Below are 23,434 nucleotides of genomic sequence, written 5' to 3'. Positions count from 1 at the left end.
CATTTATCATGTGTCATTAGTTACTTGTATCATGTGTCATGTTCCTCCACCCTTACCCCCAGACCCTGACTGCAAGCTGCATGCCATCAGGCACCATGTTTTACTTACTCTCCCATAGCACCTAGAAGAGTGTCAGCTGGGTATTATCAGAAAGAGGCCCATAATGCTTGTCCATTTTTCTCCCTAAAAGCAACATACAATTATAGCCAGTGGCAAAATCTGACACCCTGAATCTTCAGTGTTGAATTATGATTCAATTTTATGTCAATGGTTCAATATCAACATAGATCTCCAGTGGAATGTCCCAGGGATTGGCGCTAGAACCTGTGCCATTTAATGTTACTATTAATGGCTCGGATCAAGTCACAGAGGGAATATCTGTCAAATCAAATTTTCAAATGATGCAAACCTGGGAGGGAGAGCTCACACAAAGGAACATGGAATCAGAATTCATAATATCTTAGCTGTGAAATTACTGGGACAAAATAAATAAAATGAAATGTAAGGGATAAATGTGAAGTCTTATACTTGGGTTCAAAACATTAAATGAATAAGTACAAAGTAGAGGTGGCAAAGTTATACAGCCATCCATCTGACAAAAAAAAAAGGATCCTAAGACTAGCTAAAAAGGAGTCAACAGTGCCAAAGAGCAGCCTAAAATGCCCACTTGAACTTGGCTGCATCAGGAGAGGCACAGGACCCAGAGTGCCAGAGGTGAGAGTCTTGCTGCATTGATCATTTCTGAGCACTCCATTTTAGGAATGACATGAAGGAGGGCAACCAGCATGGTGAAGGGCAGCTAGTTCATGTTACATGAGGATGAGTTGAAGGAAATAGGTATGTAACCACGGAAGAAGAGAAGACCTAGCGAGGCCATTAAAGTTCATTTCAAGCATTTTATAGGCCTTCGACTAATGGGATTATGCTTGTTCAGCTTGGCTATAGTTAGTAAAACTAGGAGAAATGGGGTGGAAATTAAAGAGGCAAATAAATATAGATCTGACAACAAAGGACAAATTTCCTAATGATTAGCATTAACCAAAGGCAGACCTGGCTGCCTCAGAAGACAGTAGTTTCTTCTTCAATAGAGGTCTTAAAACAAAGGCTGGATAGTGTCTTATTTGATTGTGTACACAGGATTTTTTTTTTATAGATAAAAGTTGTACTAGATGATCTCTGTGGCCTCTTCCAACTCTGAAACTGAGACTGCAAAATTTTCTGAAACTTTTCCTATGATTATATATGCACAGGTAATATCCAGTATGAAATCTCTCATGAGCTTTTAGCTACATTCACGGAGATTCTCATGAATATTAATTGTCTGAAAGGTGTTCCCACTAGTGGAAACTTTCCCTCATACATTATATACTTAAAGATCTATACAATAATAATTCCCTTATATGTAGCAAAATAATTGACCCAGCCTGAATACTTCTACACATTTGTTATATTAAAAAGATTTCTCCTTCCAGTATTGTTTCTTATGGTCCTCAAGGTCTCTACTCTGAAAGTCTTCCCTCATTCATTGCCCTGAATATCTTTGTAATCAGGATGAAAGCTCTAATGTACAGCAAGTGTGGCTTCCTCATGAAACTTTTCTCACATTCTTTACATTCAACAGGTTTCTAGCTCCTATTGTCTATGTCTAGGCAGGAAGACTATGTTTCCACACCATTTGAAAGCTTTTTGACACTCATTACACTAAAAAGGTTTTTCCTTAATATCAGTATTAGTTTTAGTATAAATTTTCTTAAGGTTTCCTTTCTGATTAAAGGTTTTCTCACATTCATTAGATTCAAAGGGGGTGTGGGGGTGGGGACTGTCACCTGTATGAATTCTCAAGTGTATTAAAGTTTCCCTTCTGGCTGAAATTTATCCCACATTCATTATTATTATAAGGTTTGTCTCCAATATGACTACTCTTATGTTTCATAAGACTTGAGCTGAATCTGAAGCCTTCCCCACATTCGTTACATTCAAAGGGTCTCTCTCCAGTATGAATTCTTTGATGTCTTGTTAGGTTTTGACTATTATTGAAGGCTTTCCCACATTCATTACATTTGTAAGGTTTCTCTCCAGTATGAATTCTATGATGCTGCATAAGAGATGAGCTTTGCCGGAAGCTTTTCCCACATTCATTACACTTGTAGGGTCTTTCTCCAGTATGGATTCTTTGATGTCGTGTTAGGCTTTCATTATTGCTAAAGGCTTTCCCACATTCGTTACATAAATATGGTTTTTCTCCAGTATGAATTCTCTTATGTGTATTAAGGTTTCCCTTCCAGCTGAAAGCTTTCCCACATTCATTACATTCATAGGGTTTCTCTCCAGTATGACTTCTCAGATGTTTCATAAAGGCAGACCTGAACCTGAAGCCTTTCCCACATTCATTACATTCAAAGAGTCTTTCTCCAGGGTGAATTACCTTATGTACATCAAGACGAGAAGTGGTACAGAAGGCTTTCCCACATTCATTACATTTGTAGGGTTTCTCTCCACTGTGTATTCTTTGATGTCGTGATAGGTTTCGATTATTGATGAAGACCTTCCCACATTCATTACATTTATAAGGTTTCTCTCCAGTATGGGTTCTTTGATGTTGTGATAGGTTTTGATTATCAATGAAGGCTTTCCCACATTCATTACATTTATAGGGCTTTTCTTCAGTATGGATTCTTTGATGCTGAATAAGATAGTTATTACTGCTAAAGATTTTCCCACATTGATTACATGTATAGAGTTTCCCTTCAGTATAAATTGTTTGATGCTGCATAAGGGATGAGCTTTGCATGAAAATTTTCTCACACTCATTATAATTATGAAACTTTTCTTCAATATGGATTCTTTGATGGGGAGATAGCTTTTGATTGTTGCTGAAGACTTTTCCATACCCATTATATTTATAGGGTTTTTCTCCACTGTGAATTCTCTTATGAGAAAAGAGGTTTCCCTTTGGGCTGAAGGCTTTCTCACATTCATTATATTCAAATGGTTTCAATGGGGTATGAATTCTTTGATGTACCAGAAGGCATGAATTGATGCTGAAGGTTTCACCAAATTCATCACATTTAGGGTGTTTTTCTTGATTAAATATTCCATTGTAATGAATGCCATTTGAATGGTAAATGGAGGGCTTCTTGCATTTATTATAAGTACAAAGATTTTCCCCTATAGAAATTCTATTATGTTCGATGAGATCTGAAAAATGTTTGAAGCTCTTTCCAAGTGTATCATAGTTATGGAGATATTTTCCTATAGGTATTCTCTGCCATGGGATGAGGATTGTTCCCAGACCATATTTTCGTCCAAACATATTATAGTCATGAAGAAAATCTGGGGGGGAATAAAAGGTGTTAATATTCAATGCTGTTATGAAAGAAAATTGCTTTATACTAAGTTCTCGATTGTGGCCTTCATCAAAGAAAAGGAAGAACAATCAGGAATAGGGAGAACAAACATTCCTAAGAAGGAACTGAAATTCAAGATAGATGAAGAGAAAGTAAAAGAAAACCTGATTACTGAGGATTTAATGAATGGCTGAATTATCAGAAAAAAAGTGACAGATTCATTCTGCAAAACATAGATTGCTAAACCTGACGCCAGTCTTTAGCAAAATTCCATTTTCTATTTTTGAGTGTTTAGAAAAGAAAAATATTGATTCCTAAGACTCAGAATCATTACTAAATTTTGTGAACAAGTGCATGAGGGATTTAAATAACTGATATCTAATTTTAAGTAATTCATTTGACAAAAATCTTTCAAGATATCTTTATGGACATGGTTAAGGTATATGCACATTGGCATATGATAGAGTCTACTGAGTTTATAGCCAATTAAAAAATATTACTAAGAAGAGTCTTGAATAATGGGTTTTACCAAACTGGATTATATTCTTGAGTTTCATGCCTTAGTGACTGTCCAATTGATATGAGCAACAATTTTAATAACATCTTGGAATAAATCATAGAAGGATTCATCTATTTAATGATGACAAAAAGAATACAAGATACCTAATAGACTGCATGACTGAATTAAGAATTTTTTCATAATCTAAACAGGCTAGATGAGTGAGCCAATACAAACAATTTGAAATTTAACAAGAATAAATTCCTGCACGTTGTTTAAAATATCAATTGACCAAACAGAGCATAGTGGATACCTGGTTAAGCAGCAGATCATGTTCAAAAGTCTTGAGGATTAAAGTTGACCATAAATGACCACAACAACATCAGTAAAATTGGTTAAGGAATAAAGACTTATGATCTTTCTTTGACTAAGAAAAAAAAAGCAAGTCTTTCCCCCTTCCAAGCTATCCTCCTCTCAGCTGCTTTCTAAAATGGAAGTTCTAGGAAAGAACTCCCCAACAAAGGAGGTGGCTATAGGGCTGGAAGTGTCTCAAGCACAAGAAAAGAATGTGATTTGTAAAGAACTCAATAAGTCTTCTAGTATAGTCCATATTTGTTTGAGAATCTTCACCCCTCCCTCCCTTAAAAAATACCTGACAAATAGTCATCAAGCCTTGATTCAGAGAACTCTAGTGAGAGGGAACCCACTCCTTCAGAGACCATCAAATTTTTAGATAGCTGATTGGTTAGAAGTTTTTTCTCGCACCAACAACAAACGTACATGAACAATACTCCCCTCTATAGTATTGTTGACAAATGCCCATCCAGCTTCTGCCTGAAAATTTCCACTAAGGGAGAAACTATTCTCTCTTGTAGTAGTCCTTTTCCCTTTGGACAGAACCAACTTATAGGAAGTTTTTGCTTATATCAAGTCTAAATCTGCCTCTACAATTTCTACTCACTGTAGTTCTTCCCTGTGGGACCAAGAAGAATGAGTTGAGTTCATATTCCAAATGATAGCTCCTCAAATACTAAGAGAAAGCTATCTTGCACAACTGGAGAGAGATTGTTTGCTCATCGTTGGGCTGTACCAATAGAATAAAAATGACAATCCTGCCTAAATTAATGTATTGTTTCACTGAAATACAATCAAAGTATCAATGGGTCACTTTATAAAACTAGACCAAATAATAATAAAATTCGTTTGGAGGAAGAGAAATTCAATAATCTAAAGGGAAATAATGAAAAAGTGGGAAGGAAGGAAATTTTGTTGTACCAGATCTCAAACTATTCTATAAAGCAGTAATCACTAAAACTAGGAGGTACTAGTTTAAAAAATACAAAAGTTGTTCAATGGAACAGAATATGAACACAAGACCCAGAAGCGATCAATATGACAACACTGTGTGTGAAAAACCTAAGGATATCAACTACTTGAGTAATGACTATTTAAGAAAAACTACCAGGAAAACTAGAAAGAGCATGGCAGAATTCATTTTAGACCAACATCTCACACTGAAACCCACAATAAACTCCAAATCACACATCCTAGATATAAAAGGTCATGTCATAAATTAGATAAGCAGGGAAGGAGATACCTATCACAATCATGGGGAGAGCAAAAGGAAGTTGAAAGGGGATACAATACTAAGATGTACATGATAGGAGTTTAAATACAAACCTTGTTTTCTATTCTTCATACAGGAAAATGTTTGTTAGTTTGTAATAAAAGCAGAAAATCTATAATACAAACAATACGATAAAAACTTAAGAGATAACTATCACCTCCATTTTCTTCTTCAGGCCAAACATACCCAGTTCCTCCAACCTAGTTCTTCTAATCAGTCCTATAATGACATGGTCTACAATCTTCTGGTCACCTTCTTGATAATGCTCCAACTTGTCTAATTCTTCCCTAAACCAAGAAACACAAAACTGCCAACAGCTGCCCAGATGTGGTCTACCAGGGTGGAGTACATAAGGCTATCATAAGACTTCAGAGTTGGAAAGGAAACCAGAGTACATTTAGTTGAATTTGAACCCAACAAATAAACATCATGAACAGTTAGCAAAATTATGAACAGTGGTAAAGAGGTGAAAGTGATGAAGATTTGGAAAATACATTTCAATTTAGGTAAAGGAAAGAGAATCAGCATGGCTGAGGAGGACAAGTAGTGGACTTAGAGACTGTGGTCCTTGAGTTAAATTTCTGATACTTCTAGCCAAGTGAGCACAGATAAGTCAAAACCTCAGAGTCTCTCCATGGTCCTCTTCAATAAAATGGGGGGTAGTATTATTTTCATTTCCCACCTTCCAGGTCAGAAAATAACTTTATAAACCATAAAGTGCTACAGGTATGTAAACCCCTGGTAGCATCACAGAAGTCTATGGCAAGTTTAAGTGTTATTTTCCACGGAGAGATGGGAATAGAAGGCAGAATGGGAGGAGCGAGAGACAAAGAACATAACTCATGTTTGTGGGGTTTGGCAGTAAGTGAAGTGAGAATAATGAGAAGAGAGAGGAAACCGGCAACAGGAACAAGCAAAGGCTGAATTCTCTTAAACCGAGGTCAGACAGCTAGACCTGCTGAAAGAGAATCTTTGAAGAAGGAAGGATTAAGGACACAAGAAGACAAGAAAATAATCATGGGAAGTGGCAAGAAAGAACAGGATCCAGAGTACACAGACAGGGATCTTGAGATCGCTGTTGTAGAGTTGGAAGATACACCTGAGACCGTCAAGTGCAAACTTTTTGTTTTACAGACATGGAAACTGAGGATCAGAGTGAGTAAGCGACTTGTTTCGGGGAAGTTATCTAAGGCCAAATTCAGACCCAGGTCTTACTGAACACTACTGTAGTGCTCTATCCACTACACCATGCTGCTTTTCCTTAGCATCAAGAAAAAAAAGAAAAAAATTCTTTCTCTGATAATGTAGGGAAACACAAAGAAAAGGAGATCAGAAGACTCATTTGCTGAACTGAACAACGAAGTTGTAGGAAGCAGCTCAAGAGGGACAGTCACAACCCTTCTTGAGAGTCTTAAAGGACCTTAAGGAAAGGTCCTAGCCCAACATAAAGGTAATGTCCCCTCTACTAATCCACAGTAACATCCACTGGCCTGGTTTTTATTCACTCACCTAGGTAAGTGCCTCGTGGGACTTCTCCCTCTGGCAGCCTGAATGTTTCCCTTCTCTCCAGGCGAGAGGTCACATCTGGTTTGGAAACTGGAAGCCCTGAACATGAGGTAATGATGAGAAAGATGGTATAAACAGATGGACATCTCAGAATTCCATCTTAGCCTCTTTAGCTTTAGGGAATAGGGCATGCTATGAAGGGTCGTTGGCAGGATGTTCTGATTAAAGTACATGGAATAAGTGACAGGGTTTGATTTGGGTTCAGAGAAAATGAGTTCATTTTAACACACTTTTTTGTTTTCAGTTATCTACACTCAAATTTTGACCTGGAGGAACAGATGGCAGAGAAGTTGTAGCCCCAGGAAGACAGCCCAGTAAAGCTGCTGATTTCTAACTGTGCAGAACAAAGACCTTCTATCTGGAAAGAGGGAGCAGAAACACTGTGACTGTTTACACCAAAGGATCTAGAAATCTTTCCACATCATATGCATTTACAATTACATCTTGCACACTAGTCAAAAATTTGCTAAGCATCTCTGGTTTCCAACAGCCTTTAGGAAGTGAGAATACAAAGTCACCTCTCTGGCCAAATGATTCATGAGAAAGAATCCTTCCTTACCTAGGGAGACAAAATTCTCATAGTTTTCCAGCATCACTTCCCTGAACAGGTCCTTCTGAGCTGGCTCCAATAGCCCCCATTCCTCCTGGGTGAACTCCACAGCAACATCCTGGAATGTCAGTGATTTCTGAAATATCCAAACACATTCATGCTCATTGGAGAGTATTAAGGGAGAAGTGAAGTTGGTACAACACATAGGGAATGATTCTTACACCATTGAGAGTTTGGAATGTCATGTTGAGAGTTTCTAGTTATATCTATCTACATGCTTTGTACCTCATTTTACACCAAATAACTCTACTTTCATACTTAAGGTGAATCTTATGAATCATTTCCCATATGGAGCTCCAAGTGCTCAGTAAGTGTGCCTTATTCTTCAAAACTTACACTACTTTCTAATTAGATACAACAAATGAATCATTCTCTAGTCCTAGTAACCACATTTGGGGCAGCATTACTCAGAAACCAGGCCACAAATGGATGAGAAAATACAAATGCTTTGTTCTCTAAATAAGATGACCTCACTATTCTCCCAAAACTATTACTTATTTTACTTCCAGAAATCCACAGATCCCATTAGTACATGGTGAGATATCTGGAGGGATATGGTAGTGGTAGGCCAGGGGCAGGTGGTAATGATCATTATGGACTGGGGTAAAAATTAGAATCAGGGAATCCTATCATTTCCAACCCAGCAATAAGTCCCTCTCTATTAGATAAAGAACAGAATCTCCCCTTGGGGAAATTAAATACTTTACCTTATAAAGAATTAAAGTGTGATTAAGTCAAGAAATTGACTACTGCTTTTAGCAGAGAAAGCTTGAATAAATGAAGAGCTCATTAAAGTACTCCATCTCCATGTTATCATGCCTCTATTCCAGGAGAATTCCACTGCTGGTATAGTCTGTAAAATATTTCAGCGGTAACACTGTTCCAATGTCTACTTCTTTTTACCTTTACCCAATGTTCTTTGCCATGTTACCCTCCACGTTTATGACTAGAGTTGACTTAGACCAATACTCTGATAGTCTTGGTTTGATATTAGAACAAAATTCAAGAGGCAATAATAGAATGGGGAATGCCATTACAAATAACTACAAAATGCATAAAATATTTGAGAATCAACCTACCAAAGCACACAAAAGACTTGTATAGATAAAGTACTACCTAAAGAAACAAAATCAGTCACTTGTAGATCATTCAGCATTTAACAAAAAAAATGATATGCTTAGTCATAGCAGGAAGATATTCAACATGGACAGGCAGAGAGGACATCTTGAATTGAGTATGCTAAAGGAAGCTCAAGTTGCCTACTGTGATTCACCAACCAAGCATCATAGCTACCCCAAAGTTCCTCCCGGCTTTCTGTACTCAGATGACCAGGAAGTAATTTCAGTAGCCTAAGCCTTTAGTCTTCTGAGCTAACCAAGACTCAAGAATAATCTCAATACCTTTCAAAGAAAAATTAGTGTAACTTGCATAGGAGGAAGGGTTAGGATATGTTCCTACCAAACCCTTCTGGTTCCTACATTTCTTCATGTGATGATCTTTTCTTAATATACAATGCTGCTACCTTACCCTAACCTTTTACCTTTCTTCTATCTTTTGAATAGATTATATCTTTCCCTAGTAATAATCTAGTCATGGGTCTCATCACACAAAGGTTCAGTGATACCTTTAAGACGAAATTTGCCTCTTTTTATTAGGAATGCTGTTTTATCTTGCTTTTTCCTCGATGACTTGTCATGGATTAAATACAGTTAATATGTGTCAGAGGTGACATTCAAAAACCAGGTACTTTAAAAACATTTTTCTAATTAAAATTTTGTTTTCAGACTCACATTCTCTCCTTTCTCCCTCCCGTACTGAGAAAGCAAAAAAGTTAAACAAAACCCGTTAGAAACATGTATAATCAAGAAAAAACAAATTCCAGCATTAGCCCTGTCCAAATGTCTCAATCACCTCTCTATCAGGAGGTGGGAAGTATGTTTCACCATTAGTCTTCTGGAATTGTTGTTGGACATTGTGTTAATCAGAGTTTCTACATCTTCCAAAGTTGTTTGTATTTACAATATTATTGTTATTATACAAACTGTTCTCCTGATACAAACTGTTCTCCCGAAAACCAAGTACTTCATAAATCCATGTCTAGTACAGTCTATCCCATGCTATCTCTAGAAAGGAAGAAACTTAAAGCACAGTATATTATGGTTGCAAAGTAATTTTTTGGTGTTTCTCATGGTGGGTGAGAAACAAAACAAGCCAGAGTATGTCTTGTGTTACTCCTATTCTAATCCATAAAAAGACATCAAGTGGCCTACTGGATGTACCAATAATCTTTTATGGAGTACATTCAAGCATATCACGCCTTCCTTAGTATAAATGAGTGTTCCTGAAAAGTACAAAGTTACTCATTGACAATTTTTTTTTTGCCTGCATCACTACTATGTAAATAGAAATCATCACAAATACAAGTCTGGACTAGCTGGTTTTATTTATTTTTATTTTAATTATTATAATCATATTATATTATTATATTTTTGTTTTATTACAGCACATTGGAAATTGCTGTGTTAGAATCCACACTTGGTGGCACCACTGTCACTGCTATTGAAAATGGCATTTTGTAGGAATGATGAAAATCGGTTCCCTTTTTCTTGAGTTGTTGTCCTAGCTTGATCGGTCAATACTCTTGGGATGGTCAGACTTAATTAGGTCTCACAACAAGCTTTCTGGACTCCTGGGGTCCCTCTACCACTCTTAGTTGTTTCATGACATAAGATTATTTTTAGTTGATACTCTCAAATATTATCGTCCTTAACATCCTTGTCTTTCTGCTTGGCAAGGAAATAAAAATCAAGAGGTTGCTGGTTATGGATGGTGGAATATCATCAGCAATGTCCTCTGATACAAGCAGTATCAGTATAACCTTATAAATCAAGGAGAAGAGGAGTAAAAACATTTCACAGAAAGTATAGTGTGACCTAAAATCCTGATGGTTTTTTAAGGAGGAAACGTGAAGGCCAATAAAAGGATGAAAAACAGAAAAGAGCTATGAACACTATTAGAGGAGACTCTTTTCTCCAACAACGATTCTATTTGGATGACAATATTAGAGCCATCCTTTTGCTGTGAGGCTGTGAAGCTTTCCATTCTGGAAAGCAATTTCTGGAAACCAATTCTGGAAAGCCACTATACCTGGGCTAGGGAACCTGCAGCCCCTTAGGATTTGTTCTGTGAAGTTTGGATTCAGTCAAAGGGCCACGCTTGAGCACCTAGGTGGGGCCACATGTGGCCTTGAGGCCATAGATTCCCCACCCCTGAACTATACCCACCCCCAAAACAATTAAATTGTGCACACTTTTGATTGGCAATGCCACTGCTAGGCATATACCCTAGAGAAATCAAAGACAGAGGAAAAGGATGTATATGCACACCAATTTTTATATCAGTACTTTTTATTGTGGCAAAGAACTGGACACAAAGTGGGTGTCCATTAGCTGGAGAAGGGCTCAACAAACTATGGCATATGAACATAATGAATATGCAACATTATCACACTATAAGAAATGATGAAAAAGACAAATTCAGAGAAACCTGGGAAGACTTATATGATGGTTGAAGACTGAAGTGAACAGACACAGGAGAACAAGTTATATAATTACTATAACAATACAAAGGAAAACAACTTTGACAGATCTAAGATATATGATCAAAGAAATAACTAATTAAAAAGCATTTATCAAGTGCTTCAATGTTCCAAGTCTTGTGCAAGGCACTAGGGACAGAAAAAGTGAGATAATCCCTGCCCTCAAGGAGCTCACACTCTGACTGGGGAGATAACACATATACGATGGTCCAGCTGCCAGATATATGGAAAGATGCAGTTGTTACAAGGGTACAATGGTGAGGAGGGTGGCAAGGACACCTTAGGGAGACATGGCAGGTCAGTTGAGAGTGCCTGGGCATCAGAAGGGCATAACAGCAGGGTCCAGAAGACTTGAAGACATAGGAGAATGACAGATAGTAAGTAAAGCCTGGTGGGCCTCCAATTTACCAGGATCATAGTTGGTAATTCCTGGTTCATTTAAGCTGTGTTAGCAACCATGTCCACTTTATAGGGTGGAGAGCCTGAAGGGGACTGGTCCAGCACCATTGGGAATTCGAGAAGGAGCTTAAGGGTCCAAGTGGAACAAGAGTCTGGGTTCCTTCCTGCATAGGTGGGGATCAGGGTGGGTGGGGATGGGAGGAATAACGTCCAGCTAGAAGCAGGGAAGAGGAAGGTGACACTGGCAGAAAGGATGGGGAAGAAGAGGCCCCTACCATCTATTTTCCCCAAATTATCCCACGGGGTCTGGGAAGAAGGGAGCAGAAGGAGCAAAGGGAATCCCTTTTCACTTTGGACTCCATATCTCCTTTTCTGATGCACATTCATCTCCCTGTTTTACGTGTTGCCTAATGGCCAAGATCAGAGGGTTGCTAAACCTAGTTTTTCTGTTTAGGCTATGAAGAAGTGTTTTGTTCTAGAGAACCAAATATTTTTTCATAATCAACAAGTACTGTGGAAATGCATATTCTCTATGTGTTTTAGTCAACTGTAAAATGGTAAAGATGTGTACATGTTGTACATATACTCACATGTATATGTACTGTCTCCCTCACCGGAATGTGAGCCCTCTGAGAGAAGGAAATTTTTCACTTTTGTTTCTGAATCCCTAGCACTTTGCAGATGGTCAGGACTTACTAAATATCTGTTGAATGACTGACATGCTCTATTCTTGAATATTGCTGGGAAAGCCTGCTTATTCTTAAAGAATACCTGCATTGAGTGGGCCCTCAATTTGATCATAGATAAATTATTCTGTATATGTGGAACACAAGACATAGAGATTGGTTGTTATGGATGTTTTCTCAGTTGCCTTTTTGGGGGATTAATAATATAAGAGATTTTTCTACACATTATTAGTATCATCTCCTTCAGGCAGCTTGTCTATTGAATCCCCAATGTCTTCACAATTCTATCACTCCTACAGGAATCTAATTCCTCTGGATGCAGGAGGTCAAATCCTATCTGCCTGCTCTTCCCATCTTTGTTTGCTCTAGTACTATTTCTGGCTTCCCTAAGAGCATAGCCAGGACCCTGATGTTAGTGTCCAAGTATGGGGGTTCCGATGTTCTTGATGAAGTAAGCTTTTATAAGGATGTTTGTAAATCTTTCCCATTATTCTTCTATTTATTTTCATCTTTAAATGCCTTTGGGATGACTTTGCTTAGCTTGCTGTCTTGCCAAGCACTCCTTAACTGATTTTACCCCCTCACTGCCTCTCTGTTTTATGAGATATTACTGCTCAGAAATGTCCACTGTCCTTTTTTAGTTTTACAAATGAATTTGTCATCTAAACCCAGACCTTTCATGACCATCTCTCTCCCTCTAGTAAGTCCGATGTTTGAAAACCAAGGTGCTTCCTGGGATTCCTGTGTCTTCTCATTGTAATGATATCATTTCTGTTGTCAATTTATCTTGTTCACCATTTAAATAGTTCAGGAATAAGCTGTTTCAGTTGTAAGCCCTGTCTTGTCCTTTTTACTGTCCTTTCATCTTGATTTTTACTAATTCTGATCTTAACTGTGACAAGTCCATGTTCTGATTATACATACACACAATGGAGTCAGGGATAACTCTCACATCAAAAACAAATCTTTTCATAAGATCCTGGATCTAGAGCCAGAAGGGACTTCACAGCCCATCTAATCCAAACCCCTAACTTTGTAGATGAGTAAACTGAGGCCAAGGAAAAGGGACTTGCCCAAGGTTATGCAGGTTGTGGGATCTGAACCCAGGTCTGGGCTCTGGAGCCACTGCCTCTTCCATTGCATCAGTGCTGCTTCGTGTCCTATAAAGAGTAATCTATCTCTTTTTCTTCAAAGTTATTTGGTGCTTGCTATGTCCAGGGCCTAACAATCTTTTTTTCACAAAGGAAGGGATCACGAAAAAAAGGTGTGTGTTTTTTCTTAAATCTGTAAGTCTTTGGCCTCTCTCTCCTTCTTGAACATGCTTTCCCACATATTTCTCCCCATACTCACCTCGGCATGAAATCACCATGGAACTGAGCAGATGCTTTCATTTAGAGCCTCTGATCAAGTTCTTCATTGAATTCTGCTACGTCTTTATCACTCCCTGGCCACCTTCTCAAGAGCTGCCTTGCCACCCTGACCAGAAGCCAAGCCTCGAAAGACTTAACCACTGCACCCCTGGAACAGTCATGCTGGGTCCTCAGGGTCCTGACTGGTGGGCCCCAGCATTGCTTCACTTCACTCCCTGGCCAGCTCATCAGCCACCTGCCATCATCCATATGCCCTTCCCCCTTTCTTAGCTCTGGATGCATAATTATCAACCCTATTATTACTCCTAGATAGCGTGTCCTCCACTCATCATTCAAGTAACTTTACAAATTAAAATACTCTCTCCTGCCAGCACTCCCTTACTTAGACAGTTATTTTCCCATTGCATTGCAAACTCCTTGAGGGCAGCGATTGTCTTTTCTTTTCTTTTTTCTTCCCATCCTTCCATTCATTTTTTTTCTTCTGATTTCATTTATAGTAAGAATGTCAATTTTATAGCAAGATGTGCCCCCAGTCACTACACAGACCTCACATTTAGAGTATCAACATTCAAATTAAAGTTTATGGCTGGTTTAAAAGCAGTGAAGGGGCACCTTCTGCCCCTTTTTTGCTTCCATGCCCCCATCACCACACAATCAGAAGGAATGGAAGGTGAAAAGAATCGAGGGCCATTTTGTACTTCTCTTTGTTTTAGGGCCCAAGCCTCGCCCCTCATCCCTAGGCAGCTGGCCTCCTGGGGATGCATTTCTCTGTGTTTAGCTATGATGAACCTCAGAAATAAGCTTCATCTATTGCTGGGTTTATACACAAAGCCTTTCTAGCAGGGCAGAAGCTGAAAGAGCTTTTGGCATAGCCGTAGAGAACTCAAGGTCACTTCCATGCCTTGATGGGGTATTGGACTATAACATTAAAAATTTTTTTTATATATTTCCCATTTACACTTATATATGTACATGTTGACTCTCCCAACAGAATGTCAGCTCCTTGAGGAGAGGGACTATTTGGTTTTTTAATTTGTATTCTTATATCCTAGCAGAGAGTCTGCTGACACTGAGTGCTTGTGGCTGACTGCATGATATGAACAGTAGAAATCCTACATCATCCATAAGGATAGCCAGAGACATCTGGGAAAGAACAACAGATGTTTAGGACCTTTGATTCATCCTGGCAGAGGAGAGAAGCTGGAGGAAAAGGGTAAGCAAGGTGCCCTTACTTTTAGGAATGAGATGGCATTTCAGGCGAGAGAGGAATGATGACTCACCTGAGACCAGGCTGTCAGGAACCCAGACGTCATCTTCTCCTTTACTTCAGTTTTTCCTTCTCAGAAAACGTCAGAATCCTGAAGAGCCAGAATGGACAGAGTAGGAAAAAGTTAGGAAGAACCCCAGGCCTCCTTTACTTTCTAGCTTCTACAGTCACCAGGATGGAATTACCCAGGCCCTATGGGCCCTATGGTGCCTAACCTAGAGATGAGTTTACACAGGGCTTTTCCAGAGGGAGAAGTCAACCCCACCCAGAATCCATCTTTTCTTAGAACCAGAAGAAAGGGCTGTGGATATTAGTGCCGGACATAAGGTGATGGAGAAGACAGGGGATGACTTCATGGGACTTCCCCTTAAGAACTACATGATGCTGAGTATGCAAAGCAAGTTCTCTATGGTTCAGTAATTTCTTTACTGGATTAAGAAAAATATTTCTCATCTCCTCCATGCCTGCCAGGATACGTGCAGAATCAATTTGATAAAACCCTTAGGGAAAGACTGGACAGGGGAACAGAAGCAGCTAATAGGGAGTTCAAAGCCCACAGAAATAGGAAAATAATGCCTAGTTACCTTTGATCAATTCAAATCACAAGGTCCAGAAGAACTACCTCCCAGAGTCCAGAAGAATTTGCAGTTGTAATAGCTGAGCTTCTGCCCATGATCTTTGAAAGATTGTAGAATATCACAATAAATTTGTTATTTCTAAAATATATAGAGACCTGAAACAAATACATAACATCGACAGTCATTCCTTGAAAGATGAGAAGTTAAAGGAGACCAAAGAAGTGCAAACTATTAATGGTCCAAATCACTAATAACAAAAGAAAAACAAATCAAAATAACTCTGAGGTTTCAGATCATATCCTATAAACTGGTGTGATGACAAGAGACGGGAATAGTCAATGCTGGAGGGGCTGTGGGATATGGCCTAGCCATTCTGGATTTCAATTTGAAATTATGCAAGTAAGTAAACTGTCCTTATCCTTCTGACTCAACTACCCTACTGCCAGGCATATAGCCCAATACATGACCCGGGAGATCAAGGACAGAAAGGTCCAATATGTAGGAAAATACTCACAGCAACCGTCTGTGGCAGCAAAGAACTAGAAGCTAAGGGAGGACTGGGAAATAGTGCTATTTTTATTTTTTTTTAACAATGCTGAATTTTGAAAGTATCAGAACATTATTTTGCTGTGCAGAATGACAGATATGAGGAATCCAAAGAAACATGAAGAACTCTATGAACTGATGGTGGAAGAAAACGGAATCAGTAAAATAGATACAGTGACTTTAACAATGTGGATGCAAATGCCAGTTAAAGACATATTTTAAGTGTGGATTAAATGTGATGACCAATCTGGGTGCCACAGGGATGGAGAGATGAAGAAATGCCTTTCCATCTTCTATGGAGAGGACAGACTGTAGGTCAAAAGGTTGCATATGCTGTTAAACACCTCAGCTGTTCAGTTAGTTTTATCTGTTTTTCTTTTTTATACAGGAAGGTTTAATACGTGGGGGAGGGAAAGTTTTTCTCATTCAGAAATAACTGACATAAAAAGAAATGGCTTCCATTTTTAAAGGTCTTATGAGACAAAGCTCATTCTCTGTTTGGCAGGAGTGGTAGGTGTGGACAAAATGAAGAGGGTTTGGCTGTATAAGAGTACGTACAGTTAGGTGGACTGGAAATTGCCTGGATGGCTGCGCTCCAAAAGAAGTTGTTATTGACCAAGTGGAAGGCTGTCATTGGAGAGTTTCCAGGGATCTGTCCCCGGCCTCAGATAAAGGTCTCCATTGACAGCATGTTTACCAGATGACATCAAGCTGGGAGGGACTATTAACATACTGGACAACAGTCGGGACTAGACTGAATCTAAATGATGAAATTTAACAAAAGGGCAAATGTTAAGTTCGATACCCGTGTTCAAAGTATTAACTGCACAAGTACAAAGTGACTTACCAGCTCAACACAAGAGTGCAATATGGCAGCCAAAAGAACCGAGTTCAGTCTCATGCTGCACAGAATGAGGGAGGGGAGAGGCTTGGCCTTGGTCAGAGGACGCCTGGGCACTGCCGTGTTCAGTTCTGAACTCTACATTTTAGGAAGAACTTATATAAAGTGGGCACTATTCAAAGGAACGAGGCCAGGGGTCCTTGACAGAACTTCATTTTTATATAGTGAAGCTTCAGTTCAAAAACTACAGTTGTTTATTCTAATAAAGGAAGGATTTAGGCAACCATGATAGCTGCAATTCAAAGACAGTTATGTGGAACAGGGATTAGACATGTTCTTTTAGTCTCCAAGGGCAGAAGCAGGAATGTAGATTTAAATTTTATACAGTAGATGAGAAGATCAGCATTAAAAAACAAACATCGACCTTAGCAGCCTAGAACGTAAAAGCCACATTTAACTAGATGAAATTAAAAAGATAAATGAAAAACACTGGGTTCAAACAGTTGTACAAGTTGGGGAAAGAACAAGAGTTCATGAGAAAAAGACCTGCTAGTCTCAATGGACTGCTAGCTAAACACTCATAAGACCATCAAGAAAATTTTGCCCTGTCCATTTCTGTGTTTAGGAGTATTAAGGTTTTGATTCTGCTGTCCCTCTAAATTTTCCAGTACAAGTTTCTTCTGACAAAAAAAAAAAAAGACCACCATTATTTTGGACTGATTGAAGGACTCTTTCCCTGCCTTGGGCAATGACCCCTACACTCCAGTGCAATGGCAGCCAGGAGACTATGCCAGCTCAGAACCTGGAAAGCACAGGTAGATGTGTACGTGGGGATGGGATTGGGGGAAGAAACAGAGTCGTGATCATTTCACTCTGGACAATTCCCTCCCAAACTCTTCTACACTAGGCAGGTTCCTCGCCAACCTCAACCCTCTAGACTTCTGTGCTCCTAACCTCCTGCTTCTAATATTAGGCTCAATGCTTCTAGAGAAACCCCTGTTTTGATCTTTTCCCAAGACTTGGCTCCCCAGCCAATATAGGCAAATTATAATGCCAGCAGCTCCTTCTCATCAGCGTTTACACAGATAATGATGATAAGTGTCAGGGCATTTATGATTCTTCCTGAGATAGATTCTTCCTCTGCAGGCTTGTCCTCCAATACTGTCACCTTCTGGAAGTACTGGGGCCCCAAACTGGACCCCTACGGACCCTATCACGATTCTGGGGCCAAAGACAAGATGGTGTCACCAGGAGGATTCTAGCACCTTCGGTCACTTTTCAACCCAAAGTCCTGCATGCAAAAAGCCCTGGGCATATAAATGGTCACAAATAATTGATTCCTCATTCATTTGACAAATATTTAATGCAAATACTGTGTTTAAGGCTTTGGTCTCAAAGAAAAGTGTGCCATCAGACTTCCTGGCAAGATGCTGCCTGAACAGGAGGCAGACTGCCCAGCTGCCACATACCTTCTCCAGCAAAACCTTGAGGTCCACTCTACTAAATAATGATCAAGAAATCCACTGAGAAACTAGTGATGACCTCTACCCCCACAACTACACAAATGTATCAAGAAGCTCACAGGTAACAGGAACAAGGGCCCCTCCAGTAAAGTGAGTACCAGTGTGATCAAATATAGAACATGTACAGTCTACAAAGCTCTGTATCTGAAGGCAACAAGCATAGAGAGCTTCCCCCAGGAAGCCCAAGAGTGATCAGAAGGCTCCAAGCAAGGATCATTCCAGTATTGACAAGGGTGGACACTGCAGTGAACTGGGAGAGCCCAGGCCCAGGGGCTCAAAGGCTCCTCAGACTCTGTCCCATGACACCACAGAGAGCTCTGAAGATCCATTGGCTAGATCTCCTTTTCTCATCCCCACTATGACCAGGGAAGGATTTTGCCAGCTCTGAAAGGACTAAAAGGTGCCAGATTCTCCATTTTCCCATAGGTGTCCCCAGATCATTTCATGGCAGTGTTTGTATCCTCATGGACCAAAGATAGACTGGACTCATGACTCTATAAAGAGCCTACATCATGCTTAAGAGAGTTGTTTCTTGTCCCCCCTTCCCTGGGGTTCCTTTTCAGGGCGCTCAACTAGAACTCCACACTCACTCTTCAAATTTCTGTAATTCCCTCCTTCTCAACTTGAAGAATAATTTATACATGATTCTTAGGATATGGTCAAGCGTTCTTGGTATCTCTGAACATGATTCTTGTATGACTCCATTTTAGTTTGAAGACCTTTTTGAAATCTAAGGTCTTTTGATTGACTGACTGAGATGTTCTCACCTTGTTAAGGCATCAAAGCTAATGGGGATGATTTCAACTCCACACATACATGTATACATGTTATATACATGTGTGCATTATACACATGTCACATAGACAGGTGATATCATTAAGCTTCCCCTCAAAGACCTAAAAAAGGGCTTATATCCTCCCACAACTGAAGACACAGGCTAAAGAGGTTAAATCTTTTACCTAGAGTCATATAGTCCACATCTGAGGCCAGGGGTTAACACCACTCTTCTGGATGTCGGCACTCCATCCACTACATGGGAAAGAGAGCTGAAGAGAAAGAGACCAAGAGGATGGAGTTGGAGAAAAGGCTAGAAATCACCTCATCCAACCCTCCCTTTAGGCATGAGGAAATATGGGTCAGAAAGGTGGTGAGGCCTACTCGAGGTTACAGGGTTATTCAAACATTAACAACACCAGAACCAGGATACAGACCCGAGTCTTTTGATTCCAAATATGATCCTCTCTGCATTGGCACCATGCTAAGGATGGGGATCTGCAAAATAATATGGAGGGAGGAAGGGTCTGAAGCAGAGCAGGTCCTCAGAAGCACAGCTGACTCACACAGGGTGTTTGACAGTTTACACAGCACTTAGTACACATTGTCTCCTGTAAATCTCACAACCCAAGGAGGTAGGAGGTGCGGTGTTATTGTTCTTTTCATTTTCATTCTCAATTTAATAATGAAGAAAATTAAATCCAGAGGTCAGTGCAGACTCAAAGTCAGTCCTGACTCAAAGGACCTCATTGTTTTCAATTCATGAGGCTGGGTGAATAGATCCCAAGAAGCAAAATGGGGAATGGGGGGGGGAGGGAAAGGATGGGAATTAGTAGGTGCACTGTGACTGGACTTGGATAAGTGGAGCTGCATTTCCGCACTTACAAGGTACAAAGTGCAAAAACTGCAGAGACTAAACAGAAAATAAGTGGTTTTTCCACAAGGACTACAAAAATAGCTAGAAGAAGAAAAGCAAGAGATTTATAAATGTGATAAAAATTCTGAAGGAAAGAATTAGGAGAATAAACAACTTAGAAGAGAAACTGGTAAATCTTATCAGTTTGAAAACTAGAGTGGAGCAAAGAAAAATCAATAACCCTGTGAGATAGCAAGAAATACTGGAACAAAACCAAAAGATTGAAAAAAAGGGAGCAATATGTAAGATATCCGATACCAAAAAAACGACATGGAAAACAGGTCAAGGAGAGATACTTTAAGAATCACTGGAGTCCCTGAAACCCATTACTTTTGAAAAAAAAAAGATTAGATTTCAAGAAATCATAAATGAAAACTGCTCAGATCTATCAGAATCAGAAGGCAAACTGAAGATAGAAAGAATGCACCAAGTATCTCCTGAAAGAAACCACAGAAGGAAAAGTCCCAACGTCAACCAAAATGCAGAGTTCCCACATAAAATGAAAAAAATACTGAAAAGATCCAAAGCAGTTCAAAGTAAAGTAAATCAGTCAGGATCATACAAGACCTAATAGCTTCTACTAAAAACCGTAATATTCCAAAAAGCAAAAGAGCCTGTAGACTTATAACCAAGAATAACTTGCTCTGCAAAATGGAACAGAATACTAAAAGGGGTGGAGAAGAAAAGGAAGGAGAAGGAGAGGACGGAAGGGAAAAACTGGAAAACAAGGGGTACATCAGTTAATCAATGACTGAACAAGTAGTGCTATATGAAGGTAATGGTATATGACTGCATCTTAAGAAATGACAAAGGAGACCATTTTAGAGAACTTTGCAAAGTAAGAAATATTGGAGAATGAAGTAAACAGAATTGGGAGCACAATTTATATAATGAAAATATTACAAATAAAAATAACTTTGAAACACTTAAAATTCTTATGTAATAATCAACTACATTTTCAAAGGACTTATGATGAAGCATATTATCCATCTCTAGACAGAGAAGCAATGGGCTTAGGATGTAGAAGATAATACATCTTTGGGCAGTCATTGCATGCATTTGTTTTGATTCATTATGCTTATTTGTTACAAGGGTTCAGTTTGATTCTGCAATGGAGTTAAGGGTTGTGATAATGACACCAAAAAAGAAAAGAGAGAGGGCCAATGAAATAGGTGTACAAGACCAGAAATGAATTTTAGGAGAATCAATCTGAGGTTGTGAGGGGAATAGATTGGAAATGGGTGAGATGTTGAGATACCCAATTGCTATACTCCAGGGGAGAGGTGTTGAGGGTCTGAGCTGTGTGAGTGCACAGGAAGGAGATACATTGAGGAGGTGTAAATGATAAGATATAGTAACTGAATGGACATGTGGGGTAAATGAGAGAGAGGGGCTGAGGACGACACCGATGTTGTAAACCTGGTGACTGGAAGGAGTGGGATGGCCTTGACAGTTGGTAATAGGGAAGTATGGAAGAGGGGCAAGTTTCAGGGGAAAGGACAGTGAGTTCTGATTTGGCTATGCTGAGTGTCAGATGTCCTCAGGACATGCTGGTTGACAGGTGATACAGACAGTGATGCACTGTTGGGCTCAGAAAAGAGATTAGGGCTGTATCTGTAAGTCTGCATAAAGATAACTGAACCTGTGGGGAACGCTACCAAGACAGAGGGTGTACAGAGAGAAGAAGGTCCAGGTCACCCACAGTTATTGTCCATGATGTGGATAATGCATCAGCGAAGTTGCACAAGAAGCTGAGGTGCATGAGGAAGCGAACCAGGGGAGAGGAATGTCACAAAAACCCAGAGAGGAAAGGGGACAATGACAGCAAAGTCAAGGAGGGGCAGGACTGGGAAGAAGCCAATGTTCTCCTCTTCCCCCTCCCCCTTCACTCTATTCTTGACCTTCCCAGCTCTCACCTTCGAGCATCATCCCCATCCCCAGACCTCGCCTTCCTCTACCCCTCTGGAGAACCTGAGGTCCCAGGACCCCTTCTCTCTTGGTACCCTCTCCCTGAAAGGGACTTAAGGGGGAGGGATGGTACCTTCTCTCGAACTCTTGGGCCTCTCCCATCACAAGAGCTTGCCCGTCGGGGGAGGGGGATGCTTGCTCTCCCTCCCTTTTGCTCCCCCCCCATCCCCAGGCTCTGCCCGCGGGGGAGGGGTGCTCCTGCTCTGCCTTCCTTTTGCCCCCCCGCCCATCCCCAGACTCTGCCCAAAAGGGGAGGGAGCTTCCAGCTCCAGCACCCAGAGCTCCTTTCCTCCCACCGCTCCCTCCTGGCTCAGCTCCTCTCGGACCCCGGAGGTCCCGCTCCGCCCCTGCAGGCCCCGCCCCCACCCGGTGCCCTCCCTTGGGGACGGGAAGGGGGGGGGGGCGCCCAGGTGTTGGAGGCCCCCAGGGCCTTGTTTGACCGAGGAGGAAACTGAGGCCTAGAGCGACCAAGACCCGGATCCTCCTCTGCCTGGGGGCTCTCCTGGACACGTGGGCAGCGGGTCTTTGTCCTCTGGGATGCAAGGCCTGAGGGGGTGAGGGGAGGTCAGACCCGAGGGCGGGAAGGGGGAGGGGCGGAGGCACGCCCCCCTCTGCTCATACTCTAGTTCACACTCACACTCGCGCTCACACTCGTTCACACTCACCTTCTGCCCCAGAGTCGCTGCACAAAAAAAGAAAAGAAACAAGAAAAAGATGGGCTGAACGCCCCAAGTGCCTGGTACTGCGCCGGCGCAGGGGGAGCCCCGAACTACGACTCCCAGCATCCAACGGAAACGCGCGGCCCGAAGGACTCTGGGAAATGGCGTCCGGCGGCTCCAACGCCGGCCCTTCCTCGTACGCCCCGCCCCCACCCCGCCCCGCCCTCAGCTCTGGGCTCGACTCTCCGAGGTCCGACCACCCGCAGGCCTCCCCCACCCACGCCACCCTGAGGGGTGACTGGGGACGCGGCGCAGGGGGGAGGGGCGAGACCCTTGGTCCTTCCCGAGCAGTGTCCGCGGTGTCCTGGGGCGGCGGGCTCCCACCGAGGCTGGCCCTCCGTGGCCGGAGCTGACACCACCGCCTGGCCCCGGGCCCAGTCCCCCCACAGTCCCCGGCCCGATGTGCCCCACGGTGGCCTCCGCCCCCACTAGCGACCCTCTCCGCCAGGTGCATCTCGCTGCCGTGGGGAACCCGCTCAAGTCTCCTCAGCCCTTTGACCCCTGACCCCAGGGCAGACTTGTCCGGCGAATTATTAGCCTCTCGTCCAGCCCGGGGGCTCCTAAAAATCACCCACCACTGACTGGACCCCACTCCCACTC

General features: G+C 41.1%; 1 protein-coding gene across 3 annotated transcripts; it reads right to left on the bottom strand.

The window, feature by feature from the left end:
* Nucleotides 1–1,429: 1,429 nt before the first annotated feature.
* LOC118843225 (zinc finger protein 883-like) lies at nucleotides 1,430–22,864 on the bottom strand. 3 transcript variants are annotated; one of them, XM_036750728.1, is made up of 8 exons: nucleotides 22,781–22,855; nucleotides 19,669–19,729; nucleotides 19,417–19,503; nucleotides 15,554–15,702; nucleotides 14,983–15,060; nucleotides 7,599–7,725; nucleotides 6,983–7,078; nucleotides 1,430–3,333 (listed from the first exon to the last, which is right to left on the bottom strand). In XM_036750728.1, the coding sequence occupies exons 5-8, from the start codon at nucleotides 15,013–15,015 to the stop codon at nucleotides 1,823–1,825; spliced, it is 1,767 nt and encodes a 588-aa protein (XP_036606623.1). In that variant the 5' UTR covers nucleotides 15,016–15,060; nucleotides 15,554–15,702; nucleotides 19,417–19,503; nucleotides 19,669–19,729; nucleotides 22,781–22,855; the 3' UTR covers nucleotides 1,430–1,822. The 3 variants fall into 3 exon arrangements, with proteins under 3 accessions (XP_036606623.1, XP_036606625.1, XP_036606624.1); XM_036750730.1 differs by having other exon boundaries at nucleotides 15,554–15,645; XM_036750729.1 differs by lacking the exon at nucleotides 19,669–19,729 and having other exon boundaries at nucleotides 22,781–22,864.
* Nucleotides 22,865–23,434: the final 570 nt, after the last annotated feature.

This window comes from Trichosurus vulpecula, chromosome 3 (genome assembly GCF_011100635.1).
Source record: "Trichosurus vulpecula isolate mTriVul1 chromosome 3, mTriVul1.pri, whole genome shotgun sequence".
In the NCBI taxonomy this organism is placed as follows: Eukaryota; Metazoa; Chordata; class Mammalia; order Diprotodontia; family Phalangeridae; genus Trichosurus; species Trichosurus vulpecula.
This window is presented reverse-complemented; position numbering and strand designations above follow the sequence as displayed.